The 24,857-nt window shown below is 45.7% G+C and overlaps 1 protein-coding gene across 1 annotated transcript; it reads left to right on the top strand.

Moving 5' to 3' along the window:
- Window positions 1-1,537: 1,537 nt before the first annotated feature.
- TLR4 (toll like receptor 4) lies at window positions 1,538-10,904 on the top strand. Its single transcript, XM_016213682.2, has 3 exons — window positions 1,538-1,682; window positions 5,049-5,215; window positions 8,626-10,904. Exons 1-3 carry the CDS (start codon window positions 1,593-1,595, stop codon window positions 10,886-10,888), a joined length of 2,520 nt encoding a protein of 839 aa, XP_016069168.2. The 5' UTR covers window positions 1,538-1,592; the 3' UTR covers window positions 10,889-10,904.
- Window positions 10,905-24,857: the final 13,953 nt, after the last annotated feature.

Here is a 24,857-nt window from a genome sequence, read left to right as displayed (position 1 = left end):
CAATCCTCAAAGCAAAGTTTAGACTGGGGACTCTTACTAGCTTAATTTTACAACTGTGTTGAAGAAGTCTACCAGAGCTTGCTCTCAGTCCCCTGTGACATGCTCCTTCACAACCTGATTTCATATATGTTGGATTGAGGTGACTGCAGGACATCCTGATAGTACTATCTAGGGCACATTACCAGTAACTTCCCCATTTTAAACTACATTCTTATTTACATTGTACTTGCAGCATCCCAGACCTGTCTTAAAAGCTTTACGAATACCAGTTTATTTGTTCCTGTGACAATCCTTTGAGATACATAGTTATTCCCATTTTATTCAGATTTTTAATCATCACAAGAGCTACCAATTTATGGAATATACAGATGAACCATGCCCTAGACTAGGCATTTAACGTAAATTAACTTAGTTCAATCATGCAAAACAAATGTTACTTATCTCCATTTTAAAGACCAAAAAAAGCTAAGGCTCAGTGGCTTATATCATTCGACTACTGTTACATGGCTTTAACTCTATAAATTTCATAAATTCCAGCTTCTGTTGTAACCAAAACTATTAATCCATTTTTCAGGTCATAAATGAAGGCTCGGTACTTTAAATGACTTGACCAATGACATGAGGCCATAAATCACCCACCTCGGATCTGAATTTCAGTATATTTGATTCTTTACTCATCTCTTCCTACTACTCCTTCTGTCACTACTTTTCAAACTGTTTTCACTGGGGCTTTTTCAGTCATTTTCATAAATACCCGTTTCTCGCCCAGATTTTGCAAGGTCGGAGGGAGCTATGGGCTGAATTGCGCTCCTCCCCCATTCACATGTTGAACACCTAACCCTGCACCTCAGAAGGTGGTAGTATTTTGAGATAGGATCTTTAAAAAAATAATTAAGGTACAATAAGGTCATATGGGTGGGCCTTAATCCAATGTGACTGGTGTCCTTGAAAGAAGTGGAAATGAGGACACAGACACACACAGAGGGTAGACCCTGTGAAGACACAGGGAGAGTTTGGCGTCTATAAGCCTAGGAGAGAGCCTGAAAATGAACCAACCCTGCTGACACCTTGATCTCAGGCTGCTCGCTGCTAGAATTTTGTGGAAAAAAAATAAATTCCTGTTGTTCAAGCCACCTAGCTTGTGACACTTTGATAGGGTGGCCCTAGGAAACTGACATAGATTGGAAGTTTCCCCCACTAAAACATTATAGGAAAGCCTCGGTCCTAGAGAGTTACAGGGACCCATTGGCCAGTCTGGATAGTGTCCCAAGTTCACTAACGCTGAGGTCAGATGACTTCCTGGGATAAGAGCCAGCTTCCTCTTGCTGTGACTCCAGCCATTGGTCTGCAGACGTTTTCTTTTCTAACTTCCCCTCCTGAGACAGGGGAGATAAACGGTAGAGGAACAAAAGCCCAGAATGCTAAGATTGCCACTCTCACTTCCTCTTGCCCCGGCCCAGCGCTGCTTTGAATACAGGAGCCGCCTGGGGCGCCGGGAGGCAGGGAGGCCGGGCCTGCAGGCTGCCAGGGGAGACGCTGCAGCGCCACCTGCTCTCACAGGGCCGGTTCTGGTCGCAGACGATGCCGGGATAATGCCGCTCAGCCGCCTGGCTGGGACTCTGATCCCAGCCATGGCCTTCCTCTCCTGCCTGAGGCCCGAGAGCTGGGACCCTTGCGTGCAGGTATGTATGTGTCTGGGGTCACTTCACCTCCTGTGCGCTTTGTCTCGCTTCTGAAAAACTCCTCTCTGCTCAGAACTCCCCGCTGTGGACCCTGGTTACTTTCATTTCCAAAAAGGAGTCAAATTACTTTAAAGAGGTGAGAAGCCGCAGGGACCAGATACTTCATGGTTTAAGTCCCATTTCAGACTGTAGGTCAGAGACCTGCTGAAAACCGCTGTTCTTAGGCTTCTGGGCTGTGTGACCTTGAAGGAGTTATTAAACCTCTCTGAGATTAGTTCTCATGTCTATAAAAGAATTATAATAATATCTATTTCAGTGTAGACTTGTAAGAAGGCTGCCTCCTGTCATTTCTTTCTGCTGGTGGTCTGGACACTCAGCTTCCAGCAATCACTTTGCCCCTTTCGATCTCAGGAAGAGGCTTTTTTGTCTCTTAATAGAAAGAAACTTTCTAAGTGGGCTTCAGGCTTCTGAATGTAGTCATAGGTTTCTCCAAAGGATGAAAAGAAAAGAGACTTAAAAAAAGAGTCAGAGAAATAGGAAAAGAGAGAGGGATAGAGGGAGGAAGGAAAAGGGGAAGATGTACAATATGAGCTACGGCGAGAGTTTCTTTCTCGGTGGGACCAGCCAGCCGGTTCGCAATCACACCGTGAGGGTGCTCTCCTCTCCACAACTGCTTTGGAAGCCCACGACAGAACCAGAGAGCCAGGAGAATATTCCGGGGCTCAGGGTGTGGCGGGGTCAGAAACTCAACAAACTATTAATAAGATATTTTACATTCTTTCTTGATGCCAAGTCTTTAGTATATATTTTACATTTCCCATACATCTCAGTCTAGGCTATCTGCATTTCAAGGTTATTGGGCTCAATGGCCGTGGGTGACTCGTGGCTACCACGCTGGACAGGGCAGCCCTAGATATTTGCATGGCTTAACCCCTCACTTCATTCAGATCTCTGCTTAAGTGTCACCTGCTCTGGGCAGTCTTCCTTGATCACCTCATGGGGAGCTCCCCAGCCCCATGTTTACCTCTAATGCTGCTTTATTTTTTATAGCACACCATTATATAATATATAATGTACACTTATATAAGATATAATTTATTCATTTTCTTTCCCTTTGAAATAGTGCCTGTAAGAGGGCAAGGCCATCGCTGGTTTTATTTATCACTATGTCTCAGTTCTCAGCACACAGTAGTCGCACAATTTCAGTGTATCTAATGATTTAAAAGTACTGCCCCACGATGAAGTGTAAGGACCTCCTTACCCATGCCTGGCTCCCCCTCGGGTGCAGGGTTCCCCACCCCCTCCACGCGCCAGCTGATGGAAATCAGTTTCTCGTCCCTCCTTCCCCTCTCTACTCTCACCTTCTCCCTCTTTCCAGCTTCCAAACCTTTCTCATCCTTCAAGACCCACCTTGAAATCTCTTCTTTCTCAAAAGCCATCTACCATCCCTGGATGCAGAACTGATCTCTATCTTTTCTGAACCAGAGGAAATATTTTCCAAGCCTGGTTTAATGGCCCTCTTCAGTAGTGTGAGTTGTGCTCCTGTTTTTTGTAAGCTATTTCCCCTCTCTTTTTTGTTTTTTGTTTTCACTCAATCCCTCCATGCCCCCTGCCTCTCCCCACCCGTCCACACTCCTGAGAGCCATCAGCCTGCTCTCTGTCTATGAGCCTGCCTCTGGTTTGCTTGTTAGTTCAGTTTGTTCACTAGATCCCACAGATGAGTGAAATCCCATGGTGCTTGTCTTTCTCCAACTGGCTTAGTCAGTGTTTTAATCCTTACTCTAGATTGTGAGCTCACTGACGTCTGGAGCCACACCACCTTGGTCTGTGTACTGCCCAAGACACTAAACAGACAATGCCAACGATTGGGGTTTCATCGAACCTCCATCCAATCAGTAATTCATTCACTCATTGAACAAATATTTATTAAGCATCGGCTATTTTCCAGGCACCATTCTGAGTGCTGGAGACATAGCAGAGAGCAAGACCATCAGACCTTCCAGCCTCTGCAGGCAGATGAGCCATACACAGGGGACAATCACATGGACAACACAGCGTCAGGTGGTGACAACACAGTGTTAGATGGTGACAACACAGTGTTAGGTGGTGACACACCCTGGGAAGAAGGAAGAGAGGGGGTGAGAGAAGTGCGCCTGGCACCATCCTGTTACACCGAGTGGCCTGGGAGGCTCCTATGAAGGGTGACATTTAAGCAGAGAGGTGAATGAAGTGAGGACCTGCACGTACGGCCTGCGAGACTTTATGCATATTCTTTCATCTCTCTGAATTCTTCTTTAAAAAGTTTATTTGAAGATTAAAGTATATAATCTAAGAAATATTCTGGTATATAGTGAGGAATTGATAACTAATAATAATAAATGCTAACACTTATCGATCATTTACACTGAATTAGGTTTTGAGATAATCTCTTTAAATGCCTTATCTCATTTAATCCTTTCAGCAGATTCTAGGGGTATTAAACAACACAAAGCCAAAATTAGTTGGCTTAAGCAAGACATTTTGTTAACAAAATCAGAGAATTCAGAAATTAAATGGGTTTTTAGAGAATAGGGCCTACAAAGAATTTGGGAGAGTATAATAGAAACCAACACAGAAACCAAGGCAGCGTAAAGCACTTGACCTCATTTACTAGGTTCCACCACTGGGGTCTATGAATGCCAAGGATTTTTCTTCCCACTTCTGTATCACCTGCTCAAAGGTCAACAGCCAAGGGAGAGAAGCAATTGGGCTATGACTAAGGAAGGGCTGGACACCTTGCCTGGCACTCTCCCCGGCTGCGTACTATGGGGTACTTAGAAAACAAAGTCTCTCCCTAAGTCACACGGGAGAGCTGAGGTGAAATCCCAGCTTTTGGACTCCAGAGTCTCAGCTCTTCACCACTAGATTCTATTGCTTCTTGCTGCCAGCAGAGGTTAGAATATTGGGTACATGGTAGGTGTGCTTCCCTCCTTAATCTGGAGTAAGGTGTTTTATAAGTATGAATTCAGTAGATAAACTGATGGATGGGTGGGTGGATGGATGGATGGATGGATGGATGGATGGATGGATGGATGGATGGATGGGTGGATAGGTGGGTGAGTGGATGGGTGGGTGGATGGATGGGTTGGATGGGTAGGTAGATGGGTGGGTGGGTAGATGGGTGGGTGGGTAGATGGGTGGGTAGGTGGATGGATGGGTAGATGGATGGATGGATGGGTGGGTGGATGGATGGATGGGTGGGTGGATGAAGGTTGACTGGCCCCTGTGCTTATACTAGAGACCTTTCAGACTCTGGCCTAGGGGAGAGGAAAGGCCTGTTGAGGTGCATTGCAGTAAGATACTGCTTCTAATGTATGATCATTGCAGGTGGTTCCTAATGTTACTTACCAGTGCATGGACCTGAATCTCTACAAAATCCCTGATAACATCCCCACATCAACAAAGAACCTGGACCTGAGTTTTAACCCCCTGAATCGTTTAGGCAGTCATACCTTCTCCAGATTCTCAGAACTGCAGACGCTGGATTTATCCAGGTAATGAATGAGCTTTTAGACACTGCACAAGGTAAAATGTTCATTGTTCCTATCATTTCATTCACTTATTCATTCATTCCATAGATGTCTCACTTGCTATATAACTTTGGGTAAGTCACCTGCCATCTCAGAGATAAAATCTGTGAAATGAATAGTTAGGCAAGAGACACTTTCTGAAGGAAATCTTATCTTTGAATTTTCTTTTAAGTCAGGAGAGAAAAAATTGACTCAAACTCTTTCATCAGCAGATAGTATGGACTGATTACTTGCTATATATTGTACACCCCGCTGGGAAACAAGAGTATATTGATATATAGCATCCAACCTCAGCTATCAAGGAGGGCATATCTACTTGAAAGAGTTAACGTGTTCAAATCCTGAGCATGGTGCTGGGCACATAATAGACATTCAACAAATATCACTGATTTGGATTTTGGATTTTGAACCTGAGATAAGAATAGTAATATATAATAGTAGGTGATACACTATGTGCAAACTAGAAGCAACACACTGTATTTTTTCAGAAGAGGGGTCTTTTCTGCCGTGGGGAGTCAAGACAGATTTCTTGAACTGAGTGGGTTTCAAATGATGTCTCGAATATTGACAGTGAAGTAGAGGATAGGGAATTAGGAAGATATAAGTAACCCAAGGAGAAAGATGGCAAGATCAAAGGGGAACATCTGCTGTGGGCAGTGAACAGTGACCGAACTTTTCCTTTCTGATGCAGGGAGTGTCATTCATTGGGACGAGTTACGTTATTATCATTATTGGGGAGGGGGGGGCACTGAATATTAAGATTAGTTAGGGGCCTGATTAAAAAATAATGAACTATATTTAGCTAGTGGACTAGATGATGAACCATATTGTCTGAAACAGTTTGTGAAAAGTAGAGAAACATTTCATATATGGCTTCTTACTGTGGAAAGTCCTAATAAAGACTAACAGATCATGAGCAAGCACTCCTCTAGAGTAGATGCTTCTGTAAGAGAGTGAGCATATGATGTTTCACTCTAACTCGGATACTGAGAGAGTGTAACAGAGGAAGAATGGGGCATTTTAAAGGCAGTGGTATAGTTTATAGAGCCCTGTAGGGGCAGAAGACCTCAGCCAGGCCCTCTGCCAACCCCGACAGCCATGTGTCCTGAGGCATGTCACTGCATCTCACTGAGTATCAGTTTTCACATCCATGAAACAGAAATGATGAAACTTATCCCACAGGGTTAAATGTGATAATGAACACTGACATGCCATTTATATATATGTAAAATCTTAATAAAGTAGACTTTATAAGGATAAAGTATTATTATAGCACTTCATTACTTTCTAAACTTCAGTTAACTGTATTGAGGCAGACAGACCAACCCTCCCCCTTTTTTAAACAAGAATTAGTTTCTCATCAAACAATGTTCCATATAATTCATCTTTGATCCATCCCCTACCAAAGGAACTTCCTCGGAGGCCTTAATATGTGCTCAGAGAGAGGCCAGCTGCCCTTCCGGTTAGCCAGTAGGAGATTCTGAATTAGGGCGAGGGCAAACAAAAAATAGTCTAATAGGCATCCTCCACCTATTCATATTGCTCTACAATGTTCACATGCAGTAACTCAACTAGTTCTCTAAAGATGCTTTGGGATGGACCAGGAAGCCTTTTTTCCCCATGGAAACCTACTGATATATATTTTTTCTTTTTATCAACAACGAAACTGAGGCTTGGAGGGTTTAAGTGATTTAGCTGTGTTCATGTACCTTGTTGGCAGCAGACCAGAGATTCAAGCTCACATCTCCTGCTTCCAAGTTCAATGTCTTCTTCATCTTACTACTGGACTTCTCTAAAGTGATGAGCACCCTTTGATGAGTCAGAGACACAGGGAGACTCTTCTAGTCTTGCCTGATGCATGGAGTGATATATACATAAGATTATGGATGATAAAATCACATAACTAGAAGCAACTTGAGAAATAACCATGCTTAGTTGCCTCATTTAGAAATGTGTTAACTTAGGCCCAGAGGAGAAAAGGAGTTCCCAAGATCACATGGTACAAAGGACAAGCAGAGACGCCAGAGCCCAGATGTCTTGGCCTCGTCTTCCATTGTCCTTTCTGCTGCACCCACTACCCTCTATCCAGTTACCAATCGATACTAAAAGCCTGGACTGAAATGTTTTTACTCTCCATGACCCTCCTGAAGGGGATAGGGCAAGTGGGATTATCACAAATGTAATTCAGGTTGCTCTAGGGAAGGATTCATTGGCAGGCACCTGCCATGCTAGCAGGAGTTGACCATTAGCTTGCTGTTGGTTGTCTGGATAAAAGGCTTGTCTCTGGGACACGTCTAAGAACATTGTGTATAGCATGGCTTCCATTTCAAAATCCGTTTTCTGGTCTGAAAACCTCAGGCCTTATTGTAACTTTCTTTCTCCACAATCCCATCTCACTCCCCCATACTCCTGATGCGGGCTCTGTTCCTCTCAGCTCCTCTGTGTGGGACGGCTGCCGCCTCACGTGAGGATTTTGTATCTGCTGTTCTGTTCACTCCCTTTCCTTGTTAATCCCTACTCACCTTTCAAATTTCAATTTACGTGTGCTCAGAGAGGCCTGCTTTGGTCCCCCTTGTCTAGGCCTGTTCCTTGGGTGTAAACTCTCATGGTAGACTTTTCTTCCACAAAACTCACCTCTGTCACTAACATTTACCTGTGATAACTAAAAGTTTTTGTCAACATTAAGGGTATCTGCGACACTTAGGTGTAATTTTCTGTATCTTTGAGATTGATGTACGCCAGTGGTTCATCCTGCCTAACAACTAACAGCTCTCCATGTCATCTGTGCCAGTCAGACGTCTGATCCCAATTACCTGCGGCAGGGAATGGCTAAAGTTGACCCAGGGCTATTACATGCTCTAGCAGCCATATGTTCTTTATGTGCCCCAATTATTGATCTTTAACCGATTTCCTTCTGATGGATGTGCTATCTCTGCATCGGGTGTGTACCTAGCCGCAGTGGTAGGGAACCTTTTTCCTGCCAAGGGCCATTTGGATATTTATAGCATCATTCGAGGGCCATACAAAATTATCAACTCAAAAAATCAGCTATGAAAAAAGCTCCTAGATTTATTGCATTTCGAGTCCCTCCTGCGGTTGCTTTGGCAGGGCCAGACCAGATGATTTCACGGGCCGGACGTTCCCCTCCCCTGACCTAGTCTGATAAAAAAGAGCTTGTCATTGTGACCAGTATGATTACCCCAAAGCCCTGAAGCTTCTTATTTGCTCCTGCCATCATCAGCTTGGACATCTCTGCCTACGCACAGTCCTATGGCGTGTCAAAGGTGTGGGAAGAGCTAGACGACTGAGGCTGTTTTTCCATCTTGGGCTTCTATTCATCAGAAACATATAATCTATATCTGTTTTCCCTGTAGGTGTGAAATTCAGATGATTGAAGACGATGCATATCAAGGCCTGCACCATCTCTCGACCTTGATACTGACAGGAAACCCTATCCAGAGGTTAGCCCCGGGAGCCTTTTCTGGACTGTCGAGCTTACAGACACTGGTGTTTGTGGAGACAAAACTAGCATCTCTAGAGGACTTCCCCATTGGGCATCTGAAAACCCTGAAGAAGCTTAACGTGGCTCACAATCTTATTGATTCCTTCAAGTTACCCAAATATTTTTCTAACTTGCCTAATCTGGAGCACTTGGACCTTTCCAATAACGAGATCCGAAATATTTACCATAAAGACTTGCAGGTTCTACATCAAATGCCCCCATTCAAACTCTCTTTAGACTTGTCTCTCAACCCTTTAGACTTTATCCAACCAGGTGCCTTTGAAAAAATGAAGCTCCATGAACTGACTCTGAGAAGTAATTTTGATAGTGCAGCCGTCATGAAAACTTGTATTAAAGGTCTGGCTGGCTTAGAGATCAATCGGTTAGTTCTGGGAGAATTTAGGAATGAAAGGGCCTTGGGAGAGTTCGACGGATCTGCCCTGGAGGGCCTGTGCAATTTGACCATTGAAGAATTCCGGATAGCACGCTTCGAAGAATTCCCAGATGATGATCTTGGCTTTTTAAATTGTTTGGCAGATGTTTCTACAATTTCTCTGGTGAGTCTGTATGAAGACAGGCTAGGCAGCTTTCCTAAAGATTTCAAATGGCAAAACTTAAAATTGACAAATTGCAAATTTAGACATTTTCCTGAATTGGAGCTCACCTTTCTCAAAAAGTTTGTTTTCACTGCCAACAGAGGTATGACCAGTTTTACTACACTTACACTACCAGCCCTCGAGTTTCTAGACCTCAGTAGAAATAGCTTGAGTTTCAAGGGTTGCTGTTCTCAGAATGATTTTGGGACAACCAGACTGAAACACTTAGATCTGAGCTTCAATGATATTATTACCATGAGTTCAAACTTCTTGGGCTTAGAGCAACTAGAATATCTGGATTTCCAGCATTCCAATCTGAAACAGGCTAGTGATTTTTCAGTATTCCTGTCACTCAAAAACCTCCGTTACCTTGATATTTCTTATACTAACACCAGAGTTGTCTTCCAGGGCATCTTTAATGGCCTGGTCAGCCTCGAAGTCTTGAAAATGGCTGGCAATTATTTTCAGGATCACTTTCTTCCAAATATCTTTACAGACCTGACTAACGTGACCTCCCTGGACCTCTCTAAGTGTGAACTGGAGCGGGTGTCCCAGGAGGCATTCAGCTCACTCCTTAAACTTCAGGTGTTAAATATGAGCCATAACAACCTCTTGTCCTTGGATATGCTTCCTTATGCAAACCTCCAGCTCCAGGTTCTGGACTGCAGTTTTAATCGGATAGTGGCCGCCAAGGGGCAAGAACTGCACCATTTCCCAAGTAGCGTAACTTCCTTAAACCTCACGCAGAATGGCTTTGCTTGCCTTTGTGAACACGCGAGCTTCCTGCAGTGGGTCCAGGACCACAGGCACCTCTTGGTGGGAGCTGAACAGATGACATGCAAGAAGCCTGTAGGCATGCAGGGCGTGCCCGTGCTCAGTTTTAGAAATGCCACCTGTCAGATGAGCAAGACTGCCATTAGCCTGTCGGTTATCTCTGCGGTCGTGGTGTCAGTCACAGCGCTTCTGGTCTATAAGTTCTATTTCCACCTGATGCTTCTGGCGGGCTGCAAGAAGTATGGCAAAGGTGAAAGCACCTACGATGCCTTTGTCATCTACTCGAGCCACGACGAGGACTGGGTGAGGAATGAGCTGGTGAAGAACCTGGAGGAGGGCGTGCCCCCCTTCCAGCTCTGCCTTCACTACAGAGACTTTGTTCCCGGCGTGGCCATCGCCGCCAACATCATCCAGGAGGGTTTCCACAAGAGCCGGAAGGTCATTGTCGTAGTGTCCCAGCACTTCATCCAGAGCCGCTGGTGCATCTTCGAGTATGAGATCGCCCAGACCTGGCAGTTCCTGAGCAGCCACGCGGGCATCATATTCATCGTCCTGCAGAAGGTGGAGAGGTCCCTGCTCCGGCAGCAGGTGGAGCTCTATCGCCTTCTCAGCAGGAACACCTACCTGGAGTGGGAGGACAGTGTCCTGGGGCGCCACATCTTCTGGAGACGGCTCAGGAAGGCCTTGCTGGACGGGAAACCCTGGAGCCCAGAAGGGACAGCGGACGCGGAAAGCAGCCAGCAGGAAGCGGCAACCTCCATGTGAGGCGCACGCTCCTCGGGCTGCTTTTCCAGGGGACCCACGGCTCGGTCAGCTGAGGAGCATTGAAGGCCGCCGCACAGCAGGCCTGCGCGGGGGGGGGGGGGGGGGCGGTTCGGCGGTACGCGGGGTGCACAGGGCCGCCGATCTCGTGGGGTTGGCGCAGAGGGAATGCCTACTGTGCCAAGATGCAGGACCTCCAGGTGGATGCCTCTGCCAGCCCAGCTAAGGCACTCGGGACCGGGAAAGTCCAGTCCACCCTCACCCAATGGAATTAAATCACAACGAAGAGACTGGCCCAGCCGCATCAGTCAAGGACGCAATGCTTCTCCTGAGCCTTTTGAATGGCGAGCACCTCGTATTTTACATTTTGGTCACCTTAAAACAAAGCAGTCCTGGTAGTTTCAACTAAACTGGGCCTTTGCTCACTTTCCCCCCCCCCTACAATTTAAGCTCTCTGTGATGGCTCAGAAGGCTTCTGAGTCAGATCCCCCCTCCACTTTAAGTCAGTTTCCTTACAAAGATGAAAACCTTGCACCAAGTTCCCAAGGAAACCTGATTGACACGTATTTACAAACATCCTGGTCTTTTTTTTTTTTTTAATCATCAATCAAGGAGTAAGGATATTTTTTCCATTGATTTCCAGAGTGGAAGGTAGTGGGGAAAGGAAGAGAGAGAGAGAAACATTGATGTGAGGGAGACACATCAATTGGCTGCCTCCCACATGTGCTCCCAGCAGGGGTGGGGGTCAAATCTATCATCCAGGTACATGTCCTTGACTGGGAATCGAACCCAAGACCCTCTAGTGCACAGGCCTATGCTCCAGCCACTGAGCCATGCCATCCAGGGCCATCCCGGTCATTTTTTAGCATGTTTTAATAGTCCCTGATATATTTTTGTTTTTGTAAATTTAGTTCACATTTTATATCTTCTCTATAAACCTTGATCATAAATAAGGTTGTTAGAGACATGCTGGAAATATCCATATTTAACCACTACTATCTTTCAAGCAAATGTGTAAAATGCACTCTGTCACTTTGTCACATGATGTCATCCTAAATTTATTACCTACTAAGTTATGACTGTCATAAAGGTAACATTAAAATAATTTGGTTGAAAGTGGCACTTATTGTAACGGGGAGAGAAGCCCCACTTCCCGGTCTCATAATGAGCAATTTGGGCTAGAGGAGGGGCAGGAGGTGGGATGGCCTCGGGAGCGCAGCTCTTCTTGATGATCCCAGGATCATATGGGCTGATACAGCCAGGGTGGCCACAGGACAAGAGCTGATGCAAAGGTTTCTTCTGCATCAAATGAATGTTGTTTGATGAAACACTGAATCCCCGAGGGGACTGAAATGATTCAAGCTGAGGAGCATGCATTGCTTCTTCCTAAGACCACATTTACAAAAGAGTATATGTTCTCATTGAGAAAATACGTCCCTGAGGTTAATGTGGGTCACGGTAAGGGGAGTTCTCAGAAAAGCACACTCACCCAGGTCCCCAGGAATGGAGCATTCAAAGAAAGCAACGAGGGCATTTGGAAAATACAGTTGTCAAACTGGAAATATGGCCTCAGGCAGGAATGCGTTTGTGACTGAGTCAGAGTGTATTTTGGTGTGAGCGTGGTTGGAGTTGCTGAAAGTGCCTGGGTGTGGCTTTAGGTCTTAGTGTGCTAGTGAAAGCAGATATGTGTAATTGTGCACATACCTCTCTGTGTTCTTGGCTGTGTCTGTGTGTCTGAAGAGCATGTGTGTGTGTGATCATGTCTGCATGGAGGAGAGTGATTATACTCAAGGGGGAGAGCGTGCATTTGATGTGGATGTCTACAGCTGTTTGGGTTCTGTCCTCTTGCTCTTGTACGTGACTGCTTATGTACAAGGGCCTGTGTTAGAGTAGTGTGAAGGTCCGTTTTTTGTGTGTCCCGGCTACATGTGAGTGTGCTCATGCTCATATTTGAGTATGTGTTCTGCATATGTGTTTTAGTTTAATCAAATATATAAGAGTCCAAGGGGGAAAATAAAAATACGACCGGAGTGGTTCCTGGATACTGGCGTCCTTCCTATCGGCCCCTCCTCCCAGCTGGGAATTCTGAAAGTTGAGGGTGAGGCAGACAAGGAAGGAAAGAAATGATACGACAGAAGCAGAAGGGGACCAAAGAGGACAGTCGGGCCTAGGAACAGGCTTTTGAGTCCCTTTAAGTTCCAAAGGGTAGAATAAAGAGAAATTAATATTATTAGAAAGCCTTAAATTTGTATAATACCCTACAAATTAGAACATATTGACACAGTTATAACCACCTTTGAATCTTTTTTTTATCCAGGCGAAGTAGCAGTCTAAGAATTAGATTCCCTGTTTTACTGATGTGAAACCTGATGGTCAAGGGAGTAAATTTATTGTCAGGTGGCCACAGATTTAACGAGTGGTCTGCTCTTGGGCCTCCGGCCCCCTCGGGGCAGCTCTCTTTCTGCTACACTCTGCTGCTTCAGCTAAAAGCTGGCAAAGGAGAAGTGAAACCCCGGCAGTTCTCTGTGTGGCTGGCACTTGTCAAGGGTTTTTCACTGAAACCATGAATCATTGGGCAAATGCATATGCATACACATTATATATATGGAATGCTTTATTTATAACACATTTCTTTCCGTGAAGGACGTGAGGGGGATTCAACCATAGTGTCCATGGGCAATAAGTTTAATCAGTGAGAACTAGAAAATCTGAACAAAGGACAAAAAGGGGAAAGAAAGACCAAGGTAGCTTTAGTGTATTGTTTCCTGTCCTAACTTCAGAGAGAGAGAGTTTTGGATAGTTGGATAGTGCGGCTTTTGGAAAAAGCCAGAACTCACATTCCCTATTTCCCATGTGTGCCTTGGGGTTCACTTCTCTGTGAATCTACATAACTCAAATATAAAAAGAGGGCAGACTATCACTCTGTAAATCTGTTGTTGTAAGTATTTAAAATAATAGATGTTTAACGCAAGTTACACGATTTGTACCGGTAAGCAGTCCTTTGGGACTTCATAAAGAAGCCACAGCGGGAAATACTGAGCAGTCTTTTCAATCACCTCACTTTAGCCACTGCTGTTTTCCCCTCCTGTGCGACCACAGGAGGCCCATCACTGTGATTAGTTTCTTTCTGACTTGGCCTCTGCCCATGGGGCTGTCAGAACCCCAGCCTCTTTCTGAACCATAGTAGCCTCTCTAGAAACCACCAAGAGGGGCCGAGAGGTTCTCACAGGAACTCACAGGAGTCCTCACAAGAACCGCAGAGCTCTGTGAGGACAGGGCGCACCTTTGCTTCTCCAGCCCTGAGCTCCTTGGCCCGCAGATAACACACGGCAGCCGTTTATTTGGAGAGTTGATGAGTTAACGAAGAACCATCTCTACAGAAAATGCTGTCCTTTGTGCTTCCCAGGAAGGCTCCCAAGGCCCACACCTCTGTAGTTCCGGGGCTCTTGACTTTCAGGGCTATTCCTCATTCCTGTTGTTGTCTACGTGGGTTTTCTCAACCATTTTCTCCACGTGGTTCCATAACTCCAAGTATTTCAAAAGTTAGTTTGCAGGAGGGGAGGAGAGGACTTCCCCTACAATAGTTATCTTGGACAGTTATTTTTAGGTCCTGTTCTCCCGCTCTCTGTATGATATCTACTTTAAATTCCCATACCATGCCTACGAGATGGGCACCAGTAATATCAGTGTGGCCATTCATTAGGAAACTGGGACTGTAAGTAACCTATTCGAAGTCACACAGGTAGTCAATGGCAGAGCTGGCATTTAAACCCAGTCTCTGATGTTAGCAGCCAACTATGCTAGACGGTTTCTCTAACGCCTTCCCCCATTTCATACACAGGGTGGAATGTGACTGCTCTCTGTTTTGATTTTTTCGTTGTTGTAGCCCAGGCTCAACATCAGAATCAGGTATGATGCTTGAACCGCAGGATGGGTGTCAGGCTGAAGGACGAGCTGTGGAAGAGACATCAGGCACCTGAAACCAACTGTTTTCTCCCACAGTGATGGACTAAGCCTCTCCCACTTCAACTATCTTTCCGATGGAGTAAATTCCTTTCCATGAAGCTCCAGTGCAAACAGGCCCATCCAGACAGACCCAGCTATTTCTGCATTTATATAGCAATGACCCATCGTTCCTCACTCGGAGATCCTTTCTGACACATGGTTTTAAATGAGGCTCTTCCTTTCAGTGCCTTCATTAAATGGCAATGACGGGTCACTGGACACCAACTCAGGAAGGAGGCTTAGCCGACGTAGTCTGAGGACATCAGCTTTAGCACCTTCACACAGGATTCAAGTTGGACTGTCTGGGAGAGGAGCAACAGAGCCTGCCCCTCGGACTGCGTTTCCAGCTGGCAGCATTCACCTCCCTTCTCTTCTCCTGGCCACAGCCTAGTACCTAGAATGCTAATAGTCTATTTTTCTAGTTGAAGAGGAATATAGATGATTTGAAAATCAGGAGTGGCTGGAAAGTTTGCTTTTATTTTCTTCCCGTGGAAGATTCTAGTCACCGTTACTAAATATAGGGGATACAGAATTTTAAAAATTCTATATGGACTTTTGTGTACATGCTAGTCTAGCAGATGTGTATAGCAGACTTGGATTTGCATTCCGGCAAATTTCATAATCCCCCTGATTTCAGTTTGTTTTCTTGAATAGAGGGGCTAAATCTCGCCTGTCCTACTAGGCTACTATACAGATAAAATCCAGAGTGAATGTGAGACACAGCACAGCTCTAAATTTAGCTGCTTGAAGGGGCTGCCTTAAGAACAGTATGAGTGGACACAGAAACCTGGAATCCTAAAAGTCTCTAGGGCAGCAGTTCTCATAGCCATAGTCAGACTCAGGGATCTGACTCCCAAGGAGGAGGAATGGAAAGAGAAGGAAGGGTCCCAGATGTGAAACACATACTGAATGGCCAGGCACTGCCGCTGGAAATGACAAAGGGCCAAGGCCCGACTCTGTTCATTTATAACGGAGCAGAGCCTTGGTGCAGTGGACAGTGAACTCCTGGGAGGGTGGAAAGCGAGATCTGGTCCAGGCTCTCCATTTACTTTTTGAGTGATCATGGGAAAGTCATTCAGTGACTTGAATGGTGATAATGATAATGCAGATGATGATAACAATTGTTACCTTTCACTGAGCGATCATTTCGTGCAAGGCCTTTATATGCGCTCTCTCATTTACTTTGTCACATGAATGAATTAGGAAATGGTAATTATTTCCAATTTACAGATAAGGAGGTTGACACTTGGAGACATTCTATAATGTGTGGAGACATTCTACAGCCTGCTAATAAAGGGCAGCTCTGAGGTTAGGATGGAGGTCCGCTTCACTTCTTTGCCAGGATTTTTAAACACTGGACCATGCCAGGGCACCCTTCTCTCACAAAAATACATACAACCTGCCAACTCGCGATCATAATTTTGGTTGGTACCAGCCAAAGGTAATTATTACTATTGTTACTTATTGGTATTACTACTATAGTCATAAGAGCCGGGCAAAAGTAAATCAAAGATACATGTGAATTAAAGGTGTGTAACCACGGACAGATCATGCCCACTAGATGGTGGTCGTCCTATAACCAAGATGCTTTGGTTGCTGTACCATTTCTCAGTCAGTCTGACTTCCTGTGGGAATCACAGACCTGTGAAGGAGCACAGAGGTTATGGGGGAAGTTCCAAAAGCTAAGGATTCTTTAGATGGTTGCAATGAGATCACATCCTCTAGGCCCTATTAGGGAGATCATCAAGTTTTTCAAGTAAAGGTGAAAACTGTGGAATAAGTGGTTGATCAAAAGGAACCAAATTCATTGAGCACCATGTGTTTACTTCCATTACCTGTGAACTAGGTTACCGGTTTTCTTATTTTAGCAAGAGGACATGAATGCCCAGAGAGGATGAGTAACTTGTCTAAGGTCACACAGCTTATATGTATTCATCACAATGATATTTGCTAAGCTTTTGGTACATGTCCAGGACTGCTCTAATCTGTGAATTACTTAATTTGTTAAAATTAAGTGGGCAAGTATTGGTAGCTGTGCCATTTCTCAGATGAAGAAAGTGAGGGGCAAAGAGTGAACTCCCCAGTTGGAAGGGAGAGAATTAGAGTGTGAAGCCAAGTTGTCTTGATTCTTAGGGACGCATTCTTTCCCTCATGTAACAGCAGCATTGTGTCCTGGGCTGTTCTGACAGGAGTAGTCAGAGGAGTGGCTGGAAAATAATCTAGACAAGGTCAGCAACTCCCATGGCATTTAGAAATTGAAAGTTTAAAAGGCAATGTCTGCTACTCTCCTTGATTTCTACAGAAATAGAGATGATACCGCCCTGTGACAGTGCTAAGTGACAATTCGAGTGCAAATGGGCTTTTTGGCACAAATTGTCCTGTCCTAATAGTCTTGATTATAATTATAAAATAATGGGTTTCTGAAAGGCTGAGAGCAGTTCTGGGAATGGCAATAAGGGCTTAGAAACGACATGTTTATGCGAGAAGTGTTTTGTTGAACATTAAACGCGCGTTTAGGAAAAAGGATTGTGTTGTATGCTCTTAAGAAACGATCTCACTATGTAATTAAATCAAAACCAGTCAGCTGCCAATTTGAGCTCTTGTCTCAATGACAACACCCCATCAAGCCAGGACTGACCGAAATAGCCCAGCCTGGTTCTTTACCCCTCTTCCCAGATCCTCTCCCTCCGTCTGCCCAGAGCCCCACTAGGAGATGGAGTCACACGGCCCAAGTTCTTCCAGGAACGCAGTCCAATCTTTCTCTTTAGACTCTTTCTTGGTGGTCTTCCCACCTCCCCCCACCCCCACCCCCTAGCCACAAATGAACAGTCTTCCTATTTAAAGGATTTCCTAGGAGGCACTTTATAGCAAAAGGGAGTTAAAAAAAAAAAAAAGAATTATGTGACATAGTTTCAGAGTCTCTGAATTCTCACAAAATCCCCAGAGAAGCTGTCTCTAACATCACTTCTTAGATGGGTAACAGAAGTCTCTTTCCAAAGGTTAGAGTCACCTCTGTTCCAAGGTCCTGAGGTTAGGTTAAGCTACCTAATCTCCCCCCCCCCCCCTTTCTCCGCCTCTCTCTCTCCTACTCCATCTTCTAGCCTCTTCCCCAACCTTCATTTGTACTCAGTGTATTTTCACCAAGGACTTCATGCAGCCTACATTTGAGATAGTTTCAATAAAACTGTTAAAAGTGGAAATAATATGTCAAAATAATAAAGTTTACCAACTCTGACTTTTAAAAAAGTGCTGGGCTTAAGAATCACCTGAGGACTTCAATTATACTGTATATGTCTGTCTATTTTTAGATATGTTTATGACCCTTATTACCAGAAATTCTGAATTAGTACCAGAGGTTAAGTTTAAGGAATCTGCATTTTGAAATATACCCCAAGTCATTTTAATGCACAGACAGACCTGGAAATGACAGTTATAATAGAAAATGGAGGAAAACACCACCCGTTTACTATAGTCACTAGGTTTGTCCTTGAGATTTATTACTAAGATTCTTAACAGACAAGACAAGGTCAACGGAGTGGAAGAGATAATCTTTCTTGTTAAAGGAAAGAAGACACCCCATTGGTCAGATGATTCCTTTCTTTCACACTGTAAATTGCTTCTCAATCCCACCAACTCACGCTCACTGGGGTACCAGAGCTGGCCTGCTGGATCCTGAGCACACAACATGCATTTAGGCGTGGTAACCACAGCAATTGTTTAGCTCTCCTTGCCAGGCCCCTTTGTGCTCCAGGGTAGCTGAGACCTAGCATCAACTTATACCCGAAAAATGCCCTGGCCTGCCCTGAACAATCTGAGGTATCCGCTGCCAGTTTTATCTTTCTGATTTTCCATTTCAAAACAAAGCCTGTTAGTGCCACTTTTGCAAACGGACTATTCAACTCTGCCATTGACTATCAAGAAGCACCAGGACCTCCTGTGCAAAGCCTCACTTGTTAGTCTCTTCCCGGGAACCTGTTTTTCAGTGTTGTTGGGGGGAGCTGGGCCAGTGAGCATTCAAAGCTGATATTCAGTGGCTCTGACCCCTATGTTTGAGACCCCGAGTCTTCTGGGAAACGCCTGCTGTAGACATATCCTCCTTGCAGAGAGGACCTTTGAAATTAACCGTGGGGGGTGGATCTCTGGCTGCTCTGCTTACTGCTGGGTCCTGCTTTGTGCACATCACCTTTGCTTGGCTGGGCTGTGGTCTCAGTGTCTTGCCCAGGTCTGAGCGCTGAGTATCACAAGGAGCAGGGAACGTCTCTGTCAGTTCCTGGACTATTAGCTGCTGAGATCAGGTGAGTGGGCAGAGGTGGAGGTACCGTGGCTCAGAGCTTCTCTAGGGACTCGGGTCTCTCACTGTAAAAGGAGACGCTTGGGCTGGATCAGCATTTTCCAAAGTGTGGTATGTTGGTGAGATGATTCATGTGGTTAAGAGATGAATATGTTACCTTTAATGATTATGTATATATTTTATGGTTAATTTCTATTTTTGATAGGTTTTTGTCAAGAGTAAGGAATATAATCCCTTAAAAAACAAACAAACATATATATATTTAAGTTTAAAATGTGGGCCTTTGAAAAAACAGAGAACAAAATAAATAATACAAGAAGTGTACAGATGTAAAAACAGATTTGAAAGTGCCCTGAGAAAAGATTGCCTATTGGAAAGCAATGGGACAAATGGCCAAATGGCCACCGAGGGTCAGGCAAGCTCTGACATTCTAGCACGTTTACCTCTCCTGGACTGTTTCCTTCTCTATGCAATGCCGGGGTTGGAGTAAATGTCCTTTTCAGCAATTCTAGTCTGTTATTACAGGTGTAACCCTATCATACAGCTGTTCCAGCATCCTTAACACAGGGTTCTAGCATTAAAAACTCCTAAATAGTACACTCCATAATTAAGTTGTGGTGTACCCATGCATTTATAATTTCCCCAGTCTTTCTCATTTCTGGAAAAGACTCGGCCATCAACCAAATGGAGTGGCAGGCCGAAGACTATAGAAGCAGGAGCTAAAACAATTGGATGGTGAGTTGGCCCCACCACTCTCTGTTTAACAAACAGTCCCTTGGTCTCTTGTCCCTTGGTCTCTGTTCATGGGGTGACTGGATTATGAAGTAACTTCTAAGACAGCTGGGAGAACCAAATGGAACAGAGGATTCAAAACAATTTATCAAAGTGCTGTACAAATGGGAGAGATTAATATATGCTGGATTAAGAGCTACTTGAAGGAAGGGCTCCTCTCCTGTTCAACTATATAACCCCAAGAATACCTCCCATCCTGCCTGCACATTTAAAAAACTTTTCCATCAATCCATATGTCACCCTTACAAGACTCTTCTATATTTCAACAATGTGTTTCTCAGCTAATTTGAATGATTGTCAGGAGGAAACGACAGTGTCTCCATCCAAGCACTTCCTTACGCTGTGACGTTTGCCATCACCCTTGCCCTTTCCCACGCCCAACATTTAAAGTGGTACCTCGCAGGCCCTGACCAGGTCACCATGGAGGCCCCGCTCGAGCCCCGGTGCCTCTCACCGCCCGCGAATTCCCGCCGGTCGAGAGCCAACACTCGTCATAAATTTCAGAATTGGAGATTTGCAATAGCAGAGGCCTCTGGTTCCTCATTCCTTCCTGCCCTTTCTTAAATGCCATCAAAATGCCATCTGCAGTGATTCCTTCTATCACTGCGGGCTGCCGTCACCCCTCATCCATATGCCACTGCAAACAGCCACCAAAGGTGCACCCAGTGGCCAGGCTGCCAGGCCTCCCGGCGCTTCCTCCTCAGGGGGGAGGTCAAGCCGGGCCCTTCCTGAGCTGTGGCACCTGCCTCTCAACCAGCCTTCCTTCTTTGCCTGCTGCAAGGCCCTGTCTTTGCCCTTCACCCTGTCCTGGCTCCTCAAACAGTTTTGAAGAAAACTCGTCCAATTATCTGGGGTTCCACTCTGGTGCCATTCTAACCTGTCTAAATGTCACCGCGCTCTCCCTTCCTTTGCACTTGTCTTATTGGCACTACACTGGTTCTCGCCTAGGACGCCGGGTCCCTTTTCTGCTCTGAACTGTCAGTGTCCCACCCTCCTTACTGTCTGATGTCCTCTCCCCCTTCGCTCTTTTCCTTCCCTTCTTTTCGGTGAGCTCCATTAACTGCCGCATGTGACGATGCCTACTGTGTCCCCCGGAGAGCGCGCCTTGCCTTCCAGCGCATCGGAAAGAACACAAGCTCGGGAGTCAGGCGGATCTGGGCCCTGGTGCTCAGTACAACAGAGTCTGTCCCGTTTGCCTCAGCTGTCGCATGAGGACACGGGCACCTGTTTCTCAGGTTTGTTGGCAGCGTAATTAGGTGAAGTAAAGCTCTCTTTTTCCTCTGTGTCCTTGTGAGTTCTCATCATTTCACTCATGCTTCCATCCCACATTTACGGAGAAGCTACCCTGTTGTGAACACACTGCAAGATACGTGAGGCTGCAAACATAAATAACAAAAACATGTCCCCAGGTTCAGTTTGGTGAGGGATGTGTGTCAACAAATAACTGGCACACACATGAGCGCACACACAAACACACACGCTAGAAGCAGTCATGGAAGGTTTTACAGAGGAGGTGCTATTTGAGCTGGGATTTTTTTTTTTTTAATATATTCTTTACTGATTTCAGAGAGAGGAAGGGAGAGAGATAGAAACATCAGTGATGAGAGAGTCATTGATCGGCTGCCTCCTGCACACCCCCTGCTGGAGATCAAGCCCGAAACCTGGGCAGGTGCCCTGACCGGGAATCGAACCCCGATCTCCTGGATCATAGGTTGATGCTCAACTGCTGAGCCATGCAGGCCGGGCTGAGCTGGGAATTTTGAAAGAATAGCTCTGCAGGTGGGCCGTCCTGAAGAAGGAGGGAGGGGGATTCCAGGACAGAGGCACGGCCTGAACATAAAGGATGAGTCTGGGAAACCCTGGGAGGATGAGTGTAGCTATGGCGCAGAGCGGTAGAAAGAGACAATAGAGTAGAAATAGCCAGCAAGTGTGTAGATGCCAAGAGTTAATTGGCATTAGTTGACCCTGGCAAAGTCATTTATCACAACTGTGTCTCAGTTGGCTCATCTTTCAGTTAAGAATCACATATTTAATGAGTCAATACAAGCAAAGTGCAAGGCATTTAGCAATCACTCAAAACACTAATTGTGTGTGTGTGTGATCTTTTGTTAAGAGGCGGGGAGGATGCCATCAGAACGAAAGCCCAGGTAACTTCTTAGCATTGAGTGCCCTGGATTGTGGTGCCCGGCTGGGACGTAAGAGGCCCAAGTCCTCGCCTCATGTTGCTATGGACTTCTATGTGACTCTGGGGAAGGTGAAACTCAGACTTGAAGCAATGTGACTTGTTATTTGTTTTGATTTTAGAACTAGAACTTTCCGGGAATCGAGGTGACCCCACCCCGTTTTAAGAAATAGGGAGGCATTCTGGAATGTTACGACATCAGGGATGGAGAGTGCCCCTCGTGAAGGGGATGTGTCACGGGCTGCAGAATTGTCAGTTGCGTAACAGCGTTGTGTAATTTCCCCTTCCCGTTTTTATGCCAGAGCCTCAAAGGTTCATAACAGGGCAGTTTTGCTTCCCTGGAGTAGACACTTCAGTTAAATAATATCCATCACCTGGAAACCGGCAGCTATCGTGACAGCAGCCGGAGGGCGTTTATTGTACACAAAGTCCGATACCAGACGGTGAAAGGTGCCCAGGTACACGCAGAAGAGACTCCTGCCTCCTGGCCTCAAGGAGATGCCAGCTGAGCTGTAGAGATAGAATGGGAAGCACTGGAAAAATACATTTTGGGAAGGACCCTGCATGACAGACCCGTGAGTTTGGCGGACTCAGGCCTGGGCTCCCCTGTGTCTCGCAGCTAAGGCCCCTGCTGGGCCCGGTGTCGCAGGGTCCGTGAGAGGCCTGGCCTGGGCTCAAGGCAGATCTGCCCCTTCCCGCTGCACGCCGCTGGCTGTGTGCAAACAAGTCACCCCTGGAGCAGCGGTGGCACCAGCAGCACCGAAGCCTCATGGACATGCTAGTGCTGAGAGTGCCGACGGGACAGGGCGGACAGGGAGGAAAAGGGGCAGAGAAACAAGGGAGCGAGTAACTGGGGCAGTTCCACTCGAACCTGTGTTGTTTGGAGCTTTTTGTCAGAGGTTTAGCCGTTGTGGTCAGAATGTGTGTGTGGTCATTTTAGAAGCTTTTGCTCGACATTCTATCCAATGTCCGGCTTCCTCTATTACCACACAACAGTAGGAATACAACCCATATTCATGAAAAATATTAATTCCATTTATACGAAACAAGGCAGTCTTGGAGCAGTTACCATGTGCAAGGCACTATACTGGGTGTTTTACAGGCATCACCCCATTTAATGTTCCCTAAAGCCCTGGGAGGTGGGTGTCACCGTCATCATTGGGCAGAGGAAGAAGCTGAGGCTTAGGGAGATTGAGCTGATTTTCAAATCGCTTAGCTAGTAAATTTCAGCAGGTAAGATGTGAGGCTGGAACCTACGCATGCCTGATTCCAAAGGTGGGGCTCCCAAGTTTTGCCCTCAAATATCTTTTATACATGATCAGATTATGCTCAAAAGGCCAACAATGGGGCTGATTACTCCCCCAAGTGTTTCCTTTTACTGCTTGAAAGCTCTGTTGACTGATATATAGATAGAAGTATTTAAATGCAGCCCAAATCAGCTAAATATGCATGAGAGTTGGTCCATCACTTTCACCTGTGGTATGGAAGCAGCCCTGAGAGTTGTTGCTTTGCCAGGGTTTGGTTGGGAAATAAAGGCTTATCCGGAAGGGTGACGGGAGCCAGACCCTGTCCTTTACGCAGGGAGAGCTCCTGGCCAGCCCAGAGCAGAACACCTTTGTCCTGGGGAAGGGAGCCCACTCTGGGAGAAGCCTCCTGCAGAGGATTTTTGTTTTTCCAGCTTGGCTGTTGACCCTCCACAGGCACTGACTAAGCTCCTGGGAGGTAGGAAATGCTAAATGAGTCCACACAATGGTTTCCTCCTCGGTGCCTCCATGAGGAATGAAGCTCACCTGTGAGGTTCACCAGTTTCTCTCCAATGCACTGGGTGTAGCGTAATGTGTTTACATGAAATGGGGTGAAGCATATAAGACACTCAGCACGGTGCCTGGCACATGGGTCTGACACGTGGTCAGCTTTAGTAACTAGAGATGGATTCAGCACAAGCCAGAGTTCTCACAGGAACCAGATCTGACAAGGTTGGAATGAACTTTCCTGCAAACAATGACTCCCCAGACAGTGCTCAGCCTTACTAAATGCTGGTGCTGGAGCTGGTGCAAGAGAAACATCCAGGGGCAGTTGGATATGAAATCAACTTTGCATTTATTTACAGACACAGAACGGAGATACAGTTCAACACCCACCAAACCCGGCTGGTCACCAAAATCTCCTGGGGAGGAGAATTGGGAAAGAGAGAGGTACATGGACCCCATTCCCTGAGGCCTTAGTGACACTTTTCTGAGTTAGGAACAGGAAGTATATATATATTTTAAATCTCCCTGGGTGATCCTGGTAATCAAGCCGATTTGAGAAGCGCTGACAGGGACCATCCACCTTATTCCACAGGAAGGGAACTGAGGATTTCGTAATCCATCTTCGGCCTTCCCCACTAGGAGAAGTTGCAGCATCTCCTGTATGCTGTGGTCAAATATTCCAGCATTTGAAAGATTAATTTCAGCTATTACCCTAAAATGGAGAGGAGGGAGCACTGTTTCCTCTCTTAGCATTTCTATGCTCACTTGCGCGTACATTGTACCAATTTTTCAGCACAGTTTCTGGTTCAGTCTGGTCCTGGAAGCCAGCACTGAGTGAGTGATCTCTGTGTCCCAGGCATTATGTGACACGCTCGACCTACATTGCTCAGAGTCCTAGCGACTTCCTTGGAGGAACACTGCTATTATCCTCATTTTACAGACAAAATTGCA

This window comes from Miniopterus natalensis, chromosome 12 (assembly GCF_054644295.1).
Source record: "Miniopterus natalensis isolate mMinNat1 chromosome 12, mMinNat1.hap1, whole genome shotgun sequence".
Taxonomy (NCBI): domain Eukaryota; kingdom Metazoa; phylum Chordata; class Mammalia; order Chiroptera; family Miniopteridae; genus Miniopterus; species Miniopterus natalensis.
Note: the sequence above shows the minus strand (reverse complement) of the source record. Positions and strands in the feature narration are given on the sequence as shown.